Below are 17,596 nucleotides of genomic sequence, written 5' to 3' on the forward strand. Positions count from 1 at the left end.
ACACCGGTGCCTTTCCTGAGGGCTTGTATCTGCTCTTTTTCCAGTACTCCACAACAGGCTGCTCCCTGACACTCCACCACACGGAAAAGCCAAAACATGAAGCCGTCTGTGAGTACCGTCCCTACTCCTGCCCGTGTCCCGGCACCTCCTGTGACTGGGAGGGATCCCTGGAAGCCGTGATGTCCCACCTCATGCACGCCCACAAAAGCATTACCACCCTTCAGGGAGAAGACATCATTTTCCTCGCCACAGACATTAACCTGCCAGGGGCAGTGGACTGGGTGATGATGCAGTCGTGCTTCAGTCACCACTTCATGCTGGTGCTGAAGAAACAGGAGAAGTGTGAAGGTCACCAGCAGTTTTTTGCCACCGTGCTGCTCATCGGCACCCGAAAGCAGGCGGAGAACTTTCAGTACAGGCTGGAACTGCACGGCAACTGCCACCGGCTGACCTGGGAGGCCTCCCCCTGCTCCATCCACGACGGCGTGTCCGTGGCCATCCGCAACAGCAACTGCCTCGTTTTTGATACGGCCACCGCGCACCTTTTTGCTGACAACGGAAACCTCGGCATTAACGTGACGATTTCCATGTGCTGTCCGTGACGTGTCGCTAGCGAGACCCCAGCTGTCTGGACGTAGTGCTTCACCAGGGTTTGCTTTTGGTTCCTGTTTTTTATGCTGTTCAACTATGTCATCCTATATGCTAAGGTTCCTAACTAGCCAGCAGTTGTAACTTTGGGGAGAAGAGGAACAAGAGTGTCCTGTGAGTAACATGAGTGGGACAAGGTCTTTTAAAATTCCTGGGTGCCTTAGGAAGATTACACACACACACTTACCTTTTATAATTTAATTGTATTTTATGTAAAGAGTGCTTCCATTAGATATGTGGCTTAAGAAGCTCCTGTTTGGAGCACACCTAAAAGCCCTTGAAGCAACAGTACCGATTCGCTCTCTCACTGGTGAGCTTTAATAACAGGCTTTAGTATCACAGAAGGGTTTGGGTTGGATCATCTATTCCAATCCCCCTGCCATGGGCAGGGACACCATCCACTATCCCAGGTTGCTCCAAGCCCCGTCCAGCCTGGCCTTGGACACTTCCAGGGATCCAGGGGCAGCCACAGCTTCTCTGGGCAACCTGTGCCAGGGCCTGCCCACCCTCCCAGGGAAGAATTTCTTCCCAGCATCCCATATAACCCTTCCCTCTGGCAGCGGGTAGCCATTCTGCCTTGTCCAAAGTCCCTCTCCAGCTCTCTTGTAGCACCTCCAGGTACTGGAAGGGGCTCTAAGTTCTCATGATTTGCCCTTAGTAAAGCCATGTTGGCTGTCACCCATCACCTCATTTTCCATGTGCCTTAGCATAGTTTCCAGGAGGATCTGCTCCATGCTCTTGCTGGGCACTGAGGTGAGACTTAACAGCCTGTAATTCCCTGGGTCTTCCTTATTCCCCTTTTTAGAAAAGGGGGGTTATGTTTCCCCTTTTGCACCCCATGAGAACTCCACTGGACTGCCATGGCTTCTCAAATATGATGGATAGTGGCCAAGCCACTTTCTCTGCTGGTTCCCTCTGGACCCATGGGTGCATCTCGTTAGGTCCCATGGACTTGTGCCCTTCAGGTCCCTTAGACCTTCTCCACCCTGATCCTCTTCCACGGTGGGCCATTATTCCTTCTCCCACTCCCTGCCTTTGCCTCCTGCAGCTCGGGTGCTATGGCTGGAGCACTTGCCATGAAGGTTGAGACAAACATCACCGCATACCCAGGCTTCTCCTCGTCCTGGGGAACCAGGTCTCTCATTTCCTTCTGGAGAGGGCCCGCATTTTCCCTGCTTTTCCTTTTATCACTGAGGTACCTGTAGAGGCTTTGCTTTTTGCCTTGATGTCCCTGGCCAGATTTAATTCTATCAGGCTTTAGCTTTCCTTACCTGATCCCTGGCTGCTCTGACAATCTCTTCTCCAAGGCTGCCTGTCTTTTCCTAGTTGGTAGGAAGGGAAAGAAATCCAAGCAACCTCTCACAGAAGCAGCTGTGACTCAAAGCAGCAGCAGTAGGTACTTCAGCAATGTTTCTCCATTCCCTGCTACCTTATGGAAGGGGGTGGGCAGTGTGTCAGCTGCAGTGGCTTTAAAATGAAAAAGAGGAGGAGGGGGTACAGCCCAGCAGGTTTCAGGGAGCATGGAAGGTTCTCCTGTGTGACTCCTGTCTGGTGGAGGGGGATCTGGCCAGGTATGGGTGCGAGCAGGAGTCTCACAGATCTCAGACAGCTGGAGCCAGTGACACAGAGTTGGGCTGTCCCTGTGCAGCTGCCCTGGGAGACACACTTGACCATCGATTATTGTAAAAGACTCATAATATGGCAAGAGCTTTATGGCCAGTGTCATGTCATTTGCTATTTAAGTTTTGTTGCCATATTTACTTTTATTTTGCAATAAATATTTTGCAAAACCGACACTGTTAGCTGTGCTAACAAACATGTGCGTGGCAGCCTCTCCATGGTGCCTCTGTGTCCTCAGCCGTGCTGGATCAGCAGGGATCCCCTGGCACGGGCTGGCTCACCCTGCTGGGGTCCTTGTCCTCACTACCTCCTGCTGCCAGACACGGCCCCTCTGCGGCACGAGCAGAGCAGCAGGGTGGAGGCAGGAGTGCCAGAGACAGCGGTGACAGCCTGACCTCTGCAGCTGAATCACAGGGTGCCACCACAGCTGACTGCCTCCAGCTCCCCTCTGCCACTGGACACTGGCGACAAATACCAGCTCTGCATACAGCTGTGCCAGATCTCAGGCATGTGCTGTTTGCAGGAGGCACAGCCCACTGAGTTACTGGCAGTGGGAGGCCTCACAACAGTGGGAAACTGCAGGTAAAGTGACAGGTGAGGTTTGGTGTGAATAAACACAATCCAGAGGGGTAATGGGAGCTTTACCCCAGGGAAGAGCTCTCTGGAGTTAAGCCCGAGCTCTTCACAGCCATCACCAGCACCCCGAAAAGTGCACAAGAACAAGTTTGGCCTCAGCAAAGGGAAGCTCAGTCTGGCCCTAAGAATTTAGGAATGACCATGGGGAAAAAACCTCCTGAGGAATTACTCTCTAGGCACTGCATATCAATGATTAAAGATCCTACATCTGTTCTCACTTACACTGTGCTGGCAGAACTCCAGCAGCATCAGCCCAGTGAACTAACTGTCTTCTCCTTAAGTGTGATCGAAGTAAAGCCGTGGCTCCAACAGGTGTTAACACCTGTGCTTTCAGCAGAACTTAAGCAAGAATTCCTAAGGATTTGATTCATTTTCCCATAGTTCAGCAACATTTACAATGGAAGATAATTTTCTTACTGACAACTGGGACATAAGAAGTTTCTCGTGTAAAGTAAAACTTGTAAGTGTGCCTCTGATTATAGCAGGAGTAATGAAATTAATTACTCCAGTGTTGCCTATAACCCACATTAGATAGGTTACCACACATTATCATAAGGTCAGTCCACACCCCAGAGTTCTGAAGGAATGGCCGTTTTTGGTTAGATCTCACCTCAAAAAAACCCAAGCCAACACCCAACATCTTTTCTGACTGAAACTGAGTTTCGCACAAGGAATACCTCAGCTGGCACTGCCAAGAAGTGTCCCGTTTCCTCTTCAGGTCACTGTGTGGACAGGTGACATTCATTCCAGCACTCCATCAGGTTTCAGGTTTTCTTCCTGAGGCAACTGATCCGACTTCCCAAGGGTGATGTTCAAGAGCCAGAGGCAGGAGGGATCTGCAGGGCACCACTAGTAAATGTGTGACAGTTCCTCAGACATTCAGAAAAAGTTACTTAGGCCATCCTGGTTCTCTGAACAGAACTGACCACAGTAAAGCTCCTGACCCTGAAAGGGATGGTGAAGCATGTCCAGAGAGCTGGCAGCAGGGAAGGGGGCTGCAGCAGGCAGACCCCCATGCTGGGGCAGACCTCTGTGCTGGGACAGACCCCCTTGGCCAGGGTATGGTGCCTGGCAGCCCCTCGGCCGCTCTCCAGTCCATCAGGAGTGTCAGCTATGGAAGGCAATAATCAGGGAGCAGGAGCTTTGCCTGGGAAACAGCTTTTCTGTTGCTACAGTTCTCCCTAAAAACTTATTTCCACTTCAAAGACAAAATGCAGGTTTCATTTGGGACTGATGAGTTTACAGCAAGGGTACAGCACAACCCGAGGGGGCCCTGCCCATGGCTGTGTCTCAGTGGCCCTGTGCTGTCAGGACAGGTGCTCCTTTCCACCGTGCTGCAGCCAGATCCGAGGGCTGTGCCACCCCCAGGGTGCCAGGGAAGTGATCTCCCAGTGCTACAGGGAGCTCCTAGCACTGCCACCAACTGAGCCGCTGATACCACTGGCTACACCCCAACATACTCCTTCCGAACAAGGAGTGAGGCTGACTTACTGTGTTGTGGGGGACGCACGTGCTGGTAAGACACTGCGAGTTCTTACACACAGCACAGGTAGGGTAGCACACACCTGCTGTCCAGAGGGGAATCCAAACCTGCCTAGGTTTGCACAAGACGTTTTTCTCTTTCGTTCTTCGAGTTGTACGTGCAGATTCCTTGGAGGGGTTCGAAAGCGCCCAGTCCTACGGGAGACATCAGCAACAGGTGTGTGACAAGCGTGTGGCACAGGTGTCTGGAATCCGCTCGGGCAGGTGCTCCGGGTGCGGCCAGCTCAGCTCCCGGCTCCTGCCAGCGGCTGCGGCTCCAGGGCAAGACTAGCACCGGCACCAGGGGACCCCGCGGCACCGCGGGCCGCCGCAGCGCCGAGGCCCGGCCGGCACAGCGCCCCGAACGGAGCGGCAGCGCCGCAGGGTACCCCGGGCCAGGGGCCGGCCCTGGGGCGGAGCCGCCGCCGCGCCCGGTCCCGGCGGCCCCCGCGCCCGACGCGTCACCCTGGAGACGGCACCGCCGCGGGCCGGGCATGGCGGGGCCGAGCGATGGGCCGGGCGATGGACCGGGCGATGGACCGGGCGGGTTCCCCCCGCCCCGGCTCCCCGAAGAGGATGCGGCTGCGGCTCTGCCCCCCGCGGGCCTGCCCGCTCTCCTGGCCTACAGACGCGAGTCCTCGCGGGCACCCGCGCACCTCGAGGTCGGGCCGGGCCGGGCACTCCCCTCTGTCTCATTCCCACCGTGGAACCAACGCCCTTTGCAGAGCGGGCGCAGCAGCCCCTTCGTGACAGGGTTTTTCTTGTGCGAGGCTGTTGGAACGGGCTGGTTGTGCACACCTGAGCACCAAGAGGCTGCACAGCCTCTTTCCACCGCCGCGTCCTCTGCTCAGAATTTCCCAGCGGGTTTTTTTGCCTTTGGCTAAACCAGATACAAAATACAGATAAATAGGTACAGTCACAGAATACAAGCAGGGTACAGAGTTCTCCGTAACCCTTAGCGGAGTAGAGTCACTAAAGAGTTAATCAGAGGTAAGAGACTGGGAGCAAGGGAACTCTCAGGATATCCAGTATCCATCCTCAAAATACACCCTGCAGCCACCCTGGTTTGTATCTGGTCAGATGTGACCAGCCCTGTGTCACTGGTTCCTCAGAAACTTCCCCACGACTGCAGCCATCAGCAGCTTTTTCTCTCCAAAACCCACACGATGCGTTTGAAAGGGTTACCACACCTGAATCCTCAGCTACAGCATTCTGTGCTCTCAGCTTTCCTGGGAAGGAGTAAGGCTAATAAGTACCAGAGTAATTTGCTTTGAGGGCATTTACTTATTTATTTACCACAGATCTGCTTTTCTTTTTGGTGGTTTCCTGAACTCAATATTTTGAGTTAAATCATTCCAAGATATCCCAGACACAGGTCAGTTGTAACCACCCTTGGGGGCCTTGTCATGTTGCATTTTGAGCACAGCCCTCTTTCCTCACACTAACAGGGGGATTTGGGGGCTGGTACCCCCTGCCTCTCCTCCCCTCTTCCGTGTCACTGCAGGCAGAGGAGGACACTGAGCCGAGGTGTGAGTACTGTGGCAGCCTGCTGAGGCCGTTCCCTTTCCCCGAGGATGTCCCTTTCTCCGAGGACATGGAATATGTAAGCTGGGGAAGGACGAGCAGGGGTTTGTGGTGGAACGGCTGCACTCAAGGCTCCATTTTCCCACCTTGCAGAGATTCTGCTGCAAGAGCTACCGAGACCTCTACGAGTTCATCATGGAGGAGAGGAAGAGGCTCAAGGATGGCTGCAGCGCTCCCAGAGCTGTCAGCACCCATGAATACCAGAGCTCTGAAGCCTATCAGCTGCAGTCAAAGGAGCAAGAGAACCAGAGGTACTGGGAGAACTGGGGATCAGGTATAAGGAACAACAGGCAACTCCAAGAGAAAAGGAGCGTTAAGAAACTGCAGGGAGAGGGAATGAAAGAAGAAAAACCTTTGTTTCAGGTACCACGAGTTCGCATTCTCTCCAGTCCCCCCTAGATCCTCTGAAGCCAGACTGCACAAGGAGGTGACAAGGTATGTGTTGGGTGAAGTGCTAATTCCAGTGCTGACAGATGAAATACCTACAGACAGATAGAGACAAGAACACAAACACAGTTCTGGGAAGGGACAGTATTTGGGTGTAGCTTTTACCTCAGGCACTGAAACAAAGCTGGAGTTTGTATTTCTGTTTTGCTCCATAAACTGTGGCATATGTTTGGATTCCAATTTCTAGAGTCACAAGAACTCTGGAAGTTCTTGGCCCAAAGCTTGTGCAAGTGCCTAAGGCTCCAGTACAGGCTCAAGGAAAAGTCAACCAGCACACCTGGGAGTAAACGGTTGGTTTCCTTGGAGATCCTTCCCAGTCTGAGAGTGCAAGTGCCTCCTACTATGTACAGAGCACACACCAAACCACTGTCACAGATTTATAGGAAGCTACACAAGAATAGGGAAAATATTCCTGGAGATGAGCTGTTTTCTTGATCCTGTGGACAGCTTTCCTCTTTCACATAAAATCTTGATCCAAACATGGTTACAATGTTCAGCTCTCCTGCCAGCCACTGCAATGGCAGTCTGTTCACTGGAATCTCTGTGGGAGCAATTCTTTTCTGCTGAGATATGAGTATTTTGGTGATACTCTGCTGCCTCTAACTATTACTTGCAATTGTGTGAGTGGAGAGAAAAACAGGTTTAGAAACTTGTGTTCCTAAAGCAGGGATATCCAGTACTTCCAGCCTTCCAAACAGGACACATGAAATGTCTGTCAGGAACACTTCTGTTTTCCAGGCAGGAGGAGAGACACCTGTCTAGAGAGTCGCCTGTCCTGTCTTTAGAGCCAACTGCCACTGAAGGTGAGTTAGCATTTCCTTATGGATTTATTTGTCCATTTATCACAACAATGTATTCAGTGGAATTGCTGGTCTCTAACTGAACAGGAGGATTTTATAGAGCAATGTGTTTGTTCATTGTCAGGTGTGCAATCCCATTAAATTAGATACAGATCCAGCCGAATGAAATCATCCCTCCCAGGAGAACACAAAAGCATGCATGTCCCCCTTGCACAGACAGGGTCTCCTTGCCATGACTTTCAGTATTTATATGTGAAATTTCCAGCTGAGGTGCACAGAATCTAACCTGAGAGAAGGACAAGTTGGCAAAGCCAAGCCTTTGGGAGGAACTGCCAGAAGGAGGGTGATCCCCTTTTACCCACACTTCCTAGCCCAGGCTGGGGGTGACTGGGCAGCCTTTGGGTCTAGCTCTAAAACCAGGGTTTGACTAAGAACAGGTCAACCAGATTTGTAAATGGGCATGTTTTCACAGAGGATGGCAGGGCACTGAGGCTTCTGCACTACCAGGGATATCAGATTGTCAGTTCCAGCACATGGAACCAAAGGCTATCCCAAAAAGTCGCTCTTTACACAGACGTGTATGCGCATAAGTGAAAAAACAACATCTTTTATCATAAGCCTGTTCTCTCCTGTTCTGAAATAGCTGAGCCCTTTGGGCTGCCCTTGTTAGAAAATACCTTGAGACAGACTCCCACGATGAAGCATTTCAGCCAGGGATTCCCACATCAGCAGAGGTGCTGGGCAGCCTGTGGTGGGCACCGCCAGCCCTCTCTGCTACACACAAGCCCTCCCTGTGCTCTCCAGGTTCACACCAAGATGGAAGCACATCGCCCAAGAGCAGGATGCTGATGCCTGATGGAAGCGTAGCCAAGACAGAGGAGGAGCCCAAGCCTGAGCCTGAGCCCGAGCCCAAGCACAAGGAGGAGCCTGAGGAAGAGCACAAGCCCAAAGAGGAGTCTGAGCCCAGGGAGCCTGAGGAGGAGCCCAAGCCTGAACTCGAGGAGGAGCCCAAGCCTGAACTCAAGGAGGAGCCCAGGCCTGGGCCCAATCTTGGGCCCAAGTCTGAGTCTGAGCCCGAGAAGGAGACCAAGCCCAAAGAGGAGCCTGGGACCAAGCTCGGGCCCAAGCCCAAGAAGGAGCGCAAGCCTGAGCTCAAGCTCGAGAAGGAGCCCAAGCCTGAGCTTAAGCCCAAGCTTGAGCCCCAGAAGGAGCCCAAGCCCGAGCTTGAGGAGCAGCCCAAACCTGAGCTCGAGGAGCGGCCCAAACATGAGCTCGAGAAGCGGCCCAAACCTGAGCTCGAGGAGCAGCCCGAGCTCGAGGAGCAGCCTGAGCTCGAGCTTGGAGAGGAGCTCAAGCTCAAGCTCGAGGAGGAGCAGCCTGAGCTTAAGGAGCAGCCTGTGTCCTGCCGTGTCACCAGCTCTGGTTTCAGGCCCCTGGGGAGGAAGGCAGGTACCTGCGGCCGACAGCGACGGGTGCACCTTGAATGTGTCCATGCTCTGAGCAGCCAGAGCCTGGCACTGCCCAGTTTCACAGGCAGCTGTGCCAGACTGCTCTCGTCCATCTTATCCTTCTTATCTTAGGGGAGGAAGAGTAAATTAGTGCAAAAGTACTACAAAAATGGAAGGAAATTCCTTACCATGCTCCCGGATGGAACCTCACAGTTATTGTATCCTTTCAGGGTTCACTTGCCCTCATTAGTCCAGGGGTGTAACTAATTTTAAATGTGTGCCAGTTCACTTTATCATGAACAACCCAGCTCACCACTCCCACTCGCTCTGAGGAGCAGCAGCAGTGACACCTGACACAGCTCCTGGGCTGAGGTTTCCCAGAGCAGGCAGCAGCTCTGATGAGGGTCGGGCACTTGCATCCAGCACCCAGCCTAGCAGTCAGACCCCACTCCCAAGCTCTGGCCACCCATGGAAGGGCCCTGCTGACCCCGGGGGCTCCCAAAGCACTCAGCGCTATCCTGACCCTAGGGACAAACCAGCAGAGTCCCACCAGCACATGGCAGATAGGTTCATCCTGCAGGCAGTGCCTCAGAGGAGCACAGACAGCCTGGGACTACCACTGTGAGTCACTACTGTCTGAAGCAAGAAAACAGGGCACTTCCACCAAAGGACCCTACATTTTAAGTCACCCACGTTGTTTTTCGTTGCTGTGGCTGACTTCTTTCTGACCCAGGGAGGCATGGAAGCGTACCTGAGCTCTGCCACCAAAGCAAAACATTGGCAGTGTCTCAGGTGACACTGGCAGCACACCTTTAACACATCAGATTTTCTACTCCCACGTAGTGCCCTGGAGTATTTAGTGTGTAATAACAGACCAACCAGCAAAGTAGGAGGTTACCAACACCTTACCTGGCAGAAGCTATCCATCTGGAAACCTGGCCATCATGGTTACACGAGAGGGAGACCAGATGATCTGCACAGTACAGGAAGATGAGCCGAGGACCGCCAAAATCCGCGCCCTGTTCCAGTCCGACGGCAGGAGCACGTGCTATTACCCCAACGGAGACGAGTGGTGCGTTCAGCAGCTGTGCTCTCCACTGGCTTTGCAAAGGCCACGAAGGATATTTTTAATAGCATCCAAAAATCAACAGACTTCCACTTCCCTCTCTTTTAGGATAAACATGAGTATCCAGGGAGGGCAGTATTTGGACCAAGCAGGCAGCAGGGTGAAAAGGTGGATGTGGCCAAAGATGTCACCAGGACCCCATGTCCCACTGAGCCCCATCTTCATCTCCCTGAACCGGCACGTGGGGGTCAGGATTCTGGCCCAGGACAAGATCATCGTCTCCTTCCTCGCCATGGGGCGACAGGCAAAATTCAACATGGGAACCAAAGTGCAGGTATCTCCCCATGCAGAGCTGCTCCCCACATGGGGAGTGGGGCAGCCAGGGAAGCTCTTCTCCATAGGGAAGCATGCTAATTCCCATGTCGCCCCATGCTCCTGCCCCTCAAAAAACAAGCAGTGGAGTTGTACCCCTGCCAGTCCCATGCAGACAGGGCACCTGCCAGCCACAGCTCTCTGCAAGGAGTCACCCTGGCTCTGCCACAGGGAGAAGAGCTGTGGTCCATGTGGGCAGGGTCCATGGCAACTCCCTTCCTCCAGAAGCTCCTGTCACAGGGACTGGGAGGGGGCCCAGGCTGCAGTGGCTCTTACTGACATGTTCCCTCCACTCCACAGGTCGGTGCTGCCGGCTGGCCGCCTGCCCCGGCCCGGCTGGGCAGGGATGAGCTCCTGCTGCTTGCCTTCCGGGTGAGGATCCTGCAGCTCTTCGACAGGATGCGGGGATGCATCAGCTTTCCTTCCAGTGAGCAGTGGAACAAAATGCAGCCTCCTGCATACGTGCTGACCCAGGCTGCGAAGATCCTGGAGCTCTGCGCTGCCGCCGACATCAGCGAGGAGCTGCGCAGCTCCATCCGGGCGATAGTAAACGCACAGCAGCTCTGAGCAGCACGCGTGTGGTGTGAAGCACAGAGGCTCCCCAGCCACGGTGCCTGTACACACTCAGCAAGGGCTCACCTCGGCCCTGCCCTGGTGTGGAGCAAAGGGCAGCCCACGGCTGATCCCCACGGTCCCTTGGTGGTCTCACTCAGGACAGGCAGTGCCAGCCCACACTGAGCTCACCTTGGAAGTGGAGGCACGAGGGGCCTTTGCTCAGGTCACCACACAGGCACCACTCTGCTGCTCCTGATGAGGTGGCACCAGCAGGATGCCCAGGTGTCCCTGGCACTAGTGCTGGTGGCAGCTCAGCTGCTGGTACAGGACAAAGTGGTTCCCTGTGCAGAGAGAGACAAATGCCCGCCAAGTACCCAAGGCACCTGCGCTCGGCCCCAAGGAGCACCACCTGCAGCCTGAGACAAGGTCTGGTTAAAGCACCGCAAACACCAAGCCCTCAGCAGGTATTTAGAGGCCCCTGGGCCACAGGGGCTGCAGCTGGCAGTGGGGAAACCTCCCAGCCCCTCAGAGCTGCCTGAGACCTGGGGTTCACCTGGCCAGCTTCCCCCAGGGTGGCCACACCTGAGCTGTGGCACTGCCCAAAGAACAAAGCCAAGCCCCATGTGCCCCTCCAGCACACTGAGGTTCTCAGGGGGAGGGGGGCTTACACATGACAGGTACAAGCTCAGTGACTTTGGAAAGTTGGCATTTTATGCGGTTTTTCAATTGCAATTCCAAGAATGTCCATCAGTGACAAACAAGGTACTTCACACAGGAAATGGGAACTCTTTTATTTCAATTAATGTTCTTGGGTTCTATTCAGGACAGCAGGAAGGCCCAGCTCATCTTTCCGGCCAAGGAAGAACCTCTGGAGCTGGCCCACATGATTAAAGAGCAGCTGATCTTACTTTTCACTGAAGTCACCAAATGATGTAACTACTCTGCATGTAATTTTGCTTATATAATTCAATATATAATGCACTGTTCTACTCTGTCATAGATTTTGAAAAATATACAAACCTGTTTTAACCACATTAGAGAGAATTCATAGACAGCTGTCAATTACTCAACAGTTTAGGACAGTATCAGACACTCCTGTAACTTCATTTTAAACTACAAAAAGAACATAAATTCATATAAAATACAACAGATTAAACAAACTTTTCTTTTTCCAAGGAAAATTAGGTATCAACTCAATCTGCCATTGTGTGAAACATGAATATAAAATAAGTTACCATTAGTAATGCCTGCATTGCTGAGCTATGAACTGGTCGAATGAAGTCTTAAAAAAACTATACAGTATTATTGCACTGGTGGCTGTGCAGTGTGGGACTGGCCAGCACCGAAACGGGGCCCATTGAGTGTTTGTCCAGCAGGCTCAACGTGGCTGCGAGAGGGGCATCCAGCCTGCGCCAACAGCGTCTGTCTTCAGCACAGGCCTTCATGGGTCTGCACCACGCGGCCCGGGAACCACCACCCAATGCCTGCGGGGAGACACCGCGTTACCACCAGCAACACCCCTGTGCCGGCACACCTGGGCATGGCTGGGGCACAGCTGTGCTGAGCCAGCACACCTGGGCACGGCTGGGGCACAGCTGCGCCGAGCCAGCACACCTGGGCACGGCTGGGGCACAGCTGCGCTGAGCCAGCACACCTGGGCACGGCTGGGGCACAGCTGCGCCGAGCCAGCACACCTGGGCACGGCTGGGGCACAGCTGCACCGAGCCAGCACACCTGGGCACACCTGCACTGAGCAGCCCCACGAAGGGGAATCATAAGCTACGTGTTTTGAAAGCCCCACGTGACATGGGAACATGGAATACTTTTGCCATAAAATACCACTGCTGCCAACAGCTCTGGAGCATTTGCAGAGGGACAGGGCAGGACAGTGTCTTGCTCTTCAAGGCTGTGCAATTCAACTGGGTTACAAGCCAAGGAAACGTAAATCTCCTACACAAAGGCTGTTCTAAGGCACATCATGCAGCGTGTTTCTGTCTCTGCACCACACAGAGACACTCTGCACCACTCTGTCATCAGGCCTCCTGCACACAGTAACACACCTTCTCCTGCCTCATGGAACACCAGCTTCCCATTCTGAGACAGGCAGAACGAGCCTCAACCCAAAACCTCCCACCCAAACAGCCCCTATGACGCCACACACAGCAATTTAATGTCACAGAGGCTGCTTCTCCAGGAAAACACTGAACTGAGCAAACGTCTCCAATGCACCTGTCACACCCGGGCACATGCACTGGTGACGGGAAGAGACTTACGAGGCGTTTCAGTGCTGTTCGATGGGGCTATGATCGATGATGGGGCATTGACTCCATGTGCACATTGAGCTTCATCTCATTATCAAGGATCTGTACAAGCTGCTGCATGGAAGGAAGGTGACCAGACTCCAGCTTAGACCACACTGGGACATCTAGCACAGAACACATGAAGGGAGAAAAGCACCATTAACACTGGGAGTGCCATGAAACACAGGGCTGGTGTCCACATGGAACTGAGGAGCTCTAGGAAGCTGTGTGAGTTGGTACTGATTTATATGGAGGATCTGGATCAACATCTGGATCAACAATGCTTCCAACCTCTGGCTATGCTGAGCCCCAGCCCAACCCCGAGAGCAGAGTGTCTAATGCTTCTGTTTAGAAGTGCATCCTATGGATGGAGAGGTACAAAATATCCACTGACGTTCCTTTCAACCTGAAAAATCAGTACTGCTGTCCACTGGTACTGAAAATCTGGGAATAGCAATAGATTCCTTACGATTCCCAGGCTGAAGCACACTACAGGACAGGGAAGGGATATAATTGGAGAGTTCGCATCCCTAGCTGATCATTTCTGACTTAATGCACATCACACACAAAGAAGGAACAAAACAGTTACTCCAAAGGACCGAGTGTCCCTTTAAGATTTTACAGAGCTATTCTGACATCTGTATTAACTGCTATACAAGACTTCTACGATTTTCATCATTTATTGTGACAGATAACATCTGAAGATCCAAACAGCTGGCAATTTCCACATACCACATTTCCTCCCACCATCTCTCATTCTCCTTGCTCCACAGCTTTCATGTGTGTACATGTGCAACAAGACATCCCATGAAACAAAGCCTCAGCTCACCATTCAAAGTGATTTCAAAAGCCCCGGTGGACATGCACTGGTTCTCAATCATGTTGCTCAGGAAGAAGACCATCATGCAGGCGTACACCTGGAAGGGAACAGAGACCCACACACAGCTCAGCCACATCAACCACACGCGCCTGCTGTTCATCCTCAGTGAGCACTGGACATTCACAGGCGTCTCTGAACTCCCTGTGGGGAGGAACTGCTCAAGGAGTGTTCCCCTTCACAGACACCTCCCTTCCATCCTTTTACACATACCATGCACCTTGCCTTCCCCAGACAAGCACTGAACCAGCTCTGAACCGCCCCAAACCCACAGCCCTGGTTCAAACCAAGGTGAGGTACACACTCCAACACCACAGAACCTGGCACAGGGACAGTGGCAGTGCACAGCAGCCAGCCTGGCTGGGCATGGCGTTGGATGGAACTATCACAGCTTCTGGGCATTCACACTGGCCAGTGAGAGACCCAGGGCACGGGGCAGCTCAGTCCGAGGGTCTGTAAATTGCTTTAGTTTAGTGGAGTAAATCTGGAATAAGAGTACGACACCCTGAATCTCCTGGCATCATCAGTACTGACTCACAGGGATATTCTCCCACAATGTTATGCCAGAGTCTGCTCTGCAAAACACCCACAATATTTCAACTTCATTTTTCTAAACACCATTTAATTGCTGCCTAATCTATTAGAAGTCTGATGGAAACATCAACTGCAAAACAGTTATGAGACAGCAGAGAAGGGAAGCTGCAATTTTAACACCAGCAGTACTGGCCTGAAATACTACTTTTGAGCCCTAAAAAATAATAAACTCTTCTATCATCTTTGTCAGCAATGTTTACCTCAGCTGTCCTTCTGCAGCAGTAGCAGCTTGGAAAGAGATGACAGAATCACACCTGGGTCTGTCCAAAGCCTAAAGCACTGAGTAAGAATTATGCTACTGCAAGGCTGCAGCGTATGAAAGATAAATCAGTCAGAACCATGAGGGACTCCCAGAGCACCCATGAAGTCGCTCTGAAGTAAAAGCATTATGTCCCTTACCTTGTTTTCTTGGCCCCACTGCCAGATGCTCGGAGCTTGCATGCCAAAGAAAGCAAATGGATCCTTGCCAACGATGATTAAGCCAATTAATACTAGTTTGAAGACAGACAGGAAGGATGCTATGTGCCTGTTGGAGACAACACACACCAGTGACTGAAAGGTTCAGTTTCTACTTCACCATACACAGCTGTAACTGGCCTCACTACAAGCATCTTGACAGTGTACAATCAAATGTTTCAGGGGAAGTACAAAACTTTCCAAGTTTATCTCACTGTAAAAAACAGACTGTAAAAAACATCCCAAAAAACAGACCAACAAACCAAAAAAGCAACACACATTAACAACACCCCCAGCAAGGCACTGCTCTTGTACAGCACCCCAGAAAGACACCTTCTTGTATACCACACATGGATTCTCTCGTTCCTCAGCAAACCTCAAGTGAGAATTGACTTTCAACTTAAACGTGTCTGAACTGGGAAATAGACTCAGTTTCTGAAAATGCTGTTCCATGTTACAGAGATACATTTAATTGATACATTTGCTACAGAGCATTTCCCAGAGAGGCAGAACTCCAGCTCACACAGGCACTGTGCCCTGCAGCCTCCATTACTGCAACCCTGACAGAAATTGGGCCAGCAAGCGCTCCAGGAGCCACCCCAGTAACTATGGCATCACTCTCAAGCGTGGGCACAGTGCTTTAAATAGCAAGAATAACACAATTTTCCTTTTGTCTTTTTCCTAATTTCTTTGGGCTTCCCCCCAGCTGCAGCTAAGGCCACCCTGGCAGTCTCACCCTGAGGTGAGCTCTCCATGACTCATATGTCAAAAATGAACTTTTCCCTCCTGTGCCCTTAACCCATTACAGGGATTTGTCACTAAGTGAGTAAGCCTGAGCAACAAATTGAATTTATGTCCCAATACAGCATGAAGAAAAGCTGGGAAGATTCACTGTGAAAAAAAAAAAAAAAAAACAGTTACGTATTTTATTTTAGATTGGATACCACAGGCCTCATCATACACATATCCAGGTGGTGTTATTTGTATGGAAAACTAGGGCAGTTATCTGAAAGGGAGAAAATCACTGAGTCTGCATACAATCACAATGGAAAAACCCCTTCAGTTTCCATTTTCATTATTATTTCAGTGTCAATGTGCATGTTCAACACCGGAAAGCAGACAGACAGTACTGCTGCTCATTTCTTACCTATAGATAGGTTGAGGAAGGTAGTTCTCCCCTTCGATTCGGATGTCTGGGTACCGCTGGCTGATGACCCGCATGTACTCCTCAAACACCCGCCTGTAGCCTCAGGAGACACTGCACACAGACAGGATTGTCACCACAGCTCGAGGGCTGCGTGGTACAGCCACTGCTGAGCAGCACTCGCCCCACCATAACCCTTTCAAGTTACAACCACAGTTCTTATGCCACAGAGAAAAAATCTGCAGTGAAATTACACATCACAGCTCCCAATAGGTGAGCCCTGATGTGACACGGGTTTGCTCAACATCCCAACACTGACTCTGGTAACACCCACTGGTCACCGAATCACTTGCTTTCCCTAGAAAAAACTGTTAGGACTATGTTAGGAACTCAACGTAAGCAGACCCTTGCTCTGTACCAAAAAACCCTCTTCACACAGAGCCGCCTGAATCCCTCGCTGGTTACGCCGAATCCCCCTGTGTGACTGCCCAGGCAGGCAGTGTCGCTCCCAGCCACGCCTGTGTCAAGCACGGCACGGGACCTACAGGAGTTAAAATTCCCGAGCTGTGCTCCACCTCGCCTTTCTGCAGCCACCTCTGTAGAAACTGCGGTGACGATCGCCGCCAAAGACCCTAAACCCAGCATTCTCCCCCGAGCGCTCCTGCAGTGCCTCACAGATCCGCACGGCCCGGCCCGGGCTCTGCTCCGATCGCACCGGGCCCTGCCCGCCCCAGGCCCGGGGACGGCGGGGACGGGCGCTCGGGGCCTGCTGGGGTTTTGTCCCCGCAAAAAGACTTCGTGTGGGCCGGGGCCGCCTCAGCCCCGCTCGGAGCCGCTCACACGACTGGCAACACCCTCGCAACGGTGCAGAGGTGCCCGAGTGGCCGGACTGCAACCCGGGCACTGCACCAAAACACACACAGAACTGCAGCCTTTGCAAAAACATCGATCCCTCCCCAACGTCAGCCCGCGCCGCCACAACGCTACGCCTGCCGTCAAAGGGCCCGAAAAGCGCGTTTTAAGGCGGGCGGCCGCATTTTAAAGGGTCCCACTAGCAGGGCCGCCGGCCTCTGCCGCCTCCCACGCCCCAGCCGGGCCCGGCGCCCCGGCAGCTCGCCCGTCAGGGGACGGCTCCCCCGCGGCGCCCGGCACCGCGGGCAGCCCCTCCAGGACGGTAAGAGCGAGCGAGCGGGGCCGCGGCAGCGCTGAGGGAGCGGAAGGAGGGAGAGAGGGGAAGACGATGGCCCGGCGGGCGCCGCCATCTTGGCCGCCGCCATCTTGGTGGGCGCCCCTCACCAGATCTGGAACTTGAGCAGCGGCCCGGTGGCGTAGGCCATGCGGAGCTTCTTCGCCGGCAGCCCGCCCTGCTCCGCCGAGGCGCCGCCGCCCGGTCCTGCCGCCAGCGCCGCCAGCAGCAGCAGCAGCAGCAGCTGCAGCCCCGCCGCTCGCATCTCGCCGCCGCAGCCGAGGCTCCGCGCGCGCCGCCTCCCCCGGTCACGCGGGCGCAGGGGGCGGGCCGGGCCGTGAG

General features: G+C 53.1%; 3 protein-coding genes across 3 annotated transcripts; 2 read left to right on the forward strand and 1 right to left on the reverse strand.

Annotated features, from left to right (window-relative positions):
- Positions 1-76: 76 nt before the first annotated feature.
- Positions 77-1,046, forward strand: SIAH2 (siah E3 ubiquitin protein ligase 2). The gene has a single exon (XM_027891917.1). The coding sequence runs from the start codon at positions 180-182 to the stop codon at positions 600-602; it is 423 nt and encodes a 140-aa protein (XP_027747718.1). The 5' UTR covers positions 77-179; the 3' UTR covers positions 603-1,046.
- A 3,873-nt stretch (positions 1,047-4,919) lies between these two features.
- Positions 4,920-11,274, forward strand: ERICH6 (glutamate rich 6). The gene is made up of 11 exons (XM_027891914.1): positions 4,920-5,087; positions 5,930-6,028; positions 6,103-6,260; positions 6,373-6,444; positions 7,195-7,259; positions 7,905-8,575; positions 8,639-8,701; positions 8,837-8,922; positions 9,624-9,776; positions 9,879-10,104; positions 10,443-11,274. Exons 1-11 carry the CDS (start codon positions 4,920-4,922, stop codon positions 10,707-10,709), a joined length of 2,028 nt encoding a protein of 675 aa, XP_027747715.1. The 3' UTR covers positions 10,710-11,274.
- Positions 11,275-11,460: 186 nt separating this feature from the next.
- Positions 11,461-17,550, reverse strand: SELENOT (selenoprotein T). The gene is made up of 6 exons (XM_027891920.1): positions 17,365-17,550; positions 16,072-16,182; positions 14,868-14,994; positions 13,827-13,914; positions 12,971-13,122; positions 11,461-12,181 (listed from the first exon to the last, which is right to left on the reverse strand). The coding sequence occupies exons 1-5, from the start codon at positions 17,517-17,519 to the stop codon at positions 12,998-13,000; spliced, it is 606 nt and encodes a 201-aa protein (XP_027747721.1). The 5' UTR covers positions 17,520-17,550; the 3' UTR covers positions 11,461-12,181; positions 12,971-12,997.
- Between the last annotated feature and the right edge of the window lie 46 nt (positions 17,551-17,596).

The sequence above is a fragment of the Empidonax traillii genome, unplaced genomic scaffold (genome assembly GCF_003031625.1).
Source record: "Empidonax traillii isolate 1590-97213 ecotype Southwest subspecies unplaced genomic scaffold, ASM303162v1 scaffold334:size599637, whole genome shotgun sequence".
Taxonomy (NCBI): domain Eukaryota; kingdom Metazoa; phylum Chordata; class Aves; order Passeriformes; family Tyrannidae; genus Empidonax; species Empidonax traillii.

Coding starts and splice junctions, on each gene's coding strand:
- SIAH2 (XM_027891917.1), top strand. CDS start 180: ATGTCCCACCTCATGCACGCCCACAAAAGCATTACCACCCTTCAGGGA.
- ERICH6 (XM_027891914.1), top strand. CDS start 4,920: ATGGCGGGGCCGAGCGATGGGCCGGGCGATGGACCGGGCGATGGACCG. Junction 8,576..8,638: donor AGGAGCAGCCCGAGCTCGAG/GAGCAGCCTGAG, acceptor GAGCAGCCTGAG/CTTAAGGAGCAGCCTGTGTC. Junction 9,777..9,878: donor TACCCCAACGGAGACGAGTG/GTGCGTTCAGCA, acceptor CCTCTCTTTTAG/GATAAACATGAGTATCCAGG.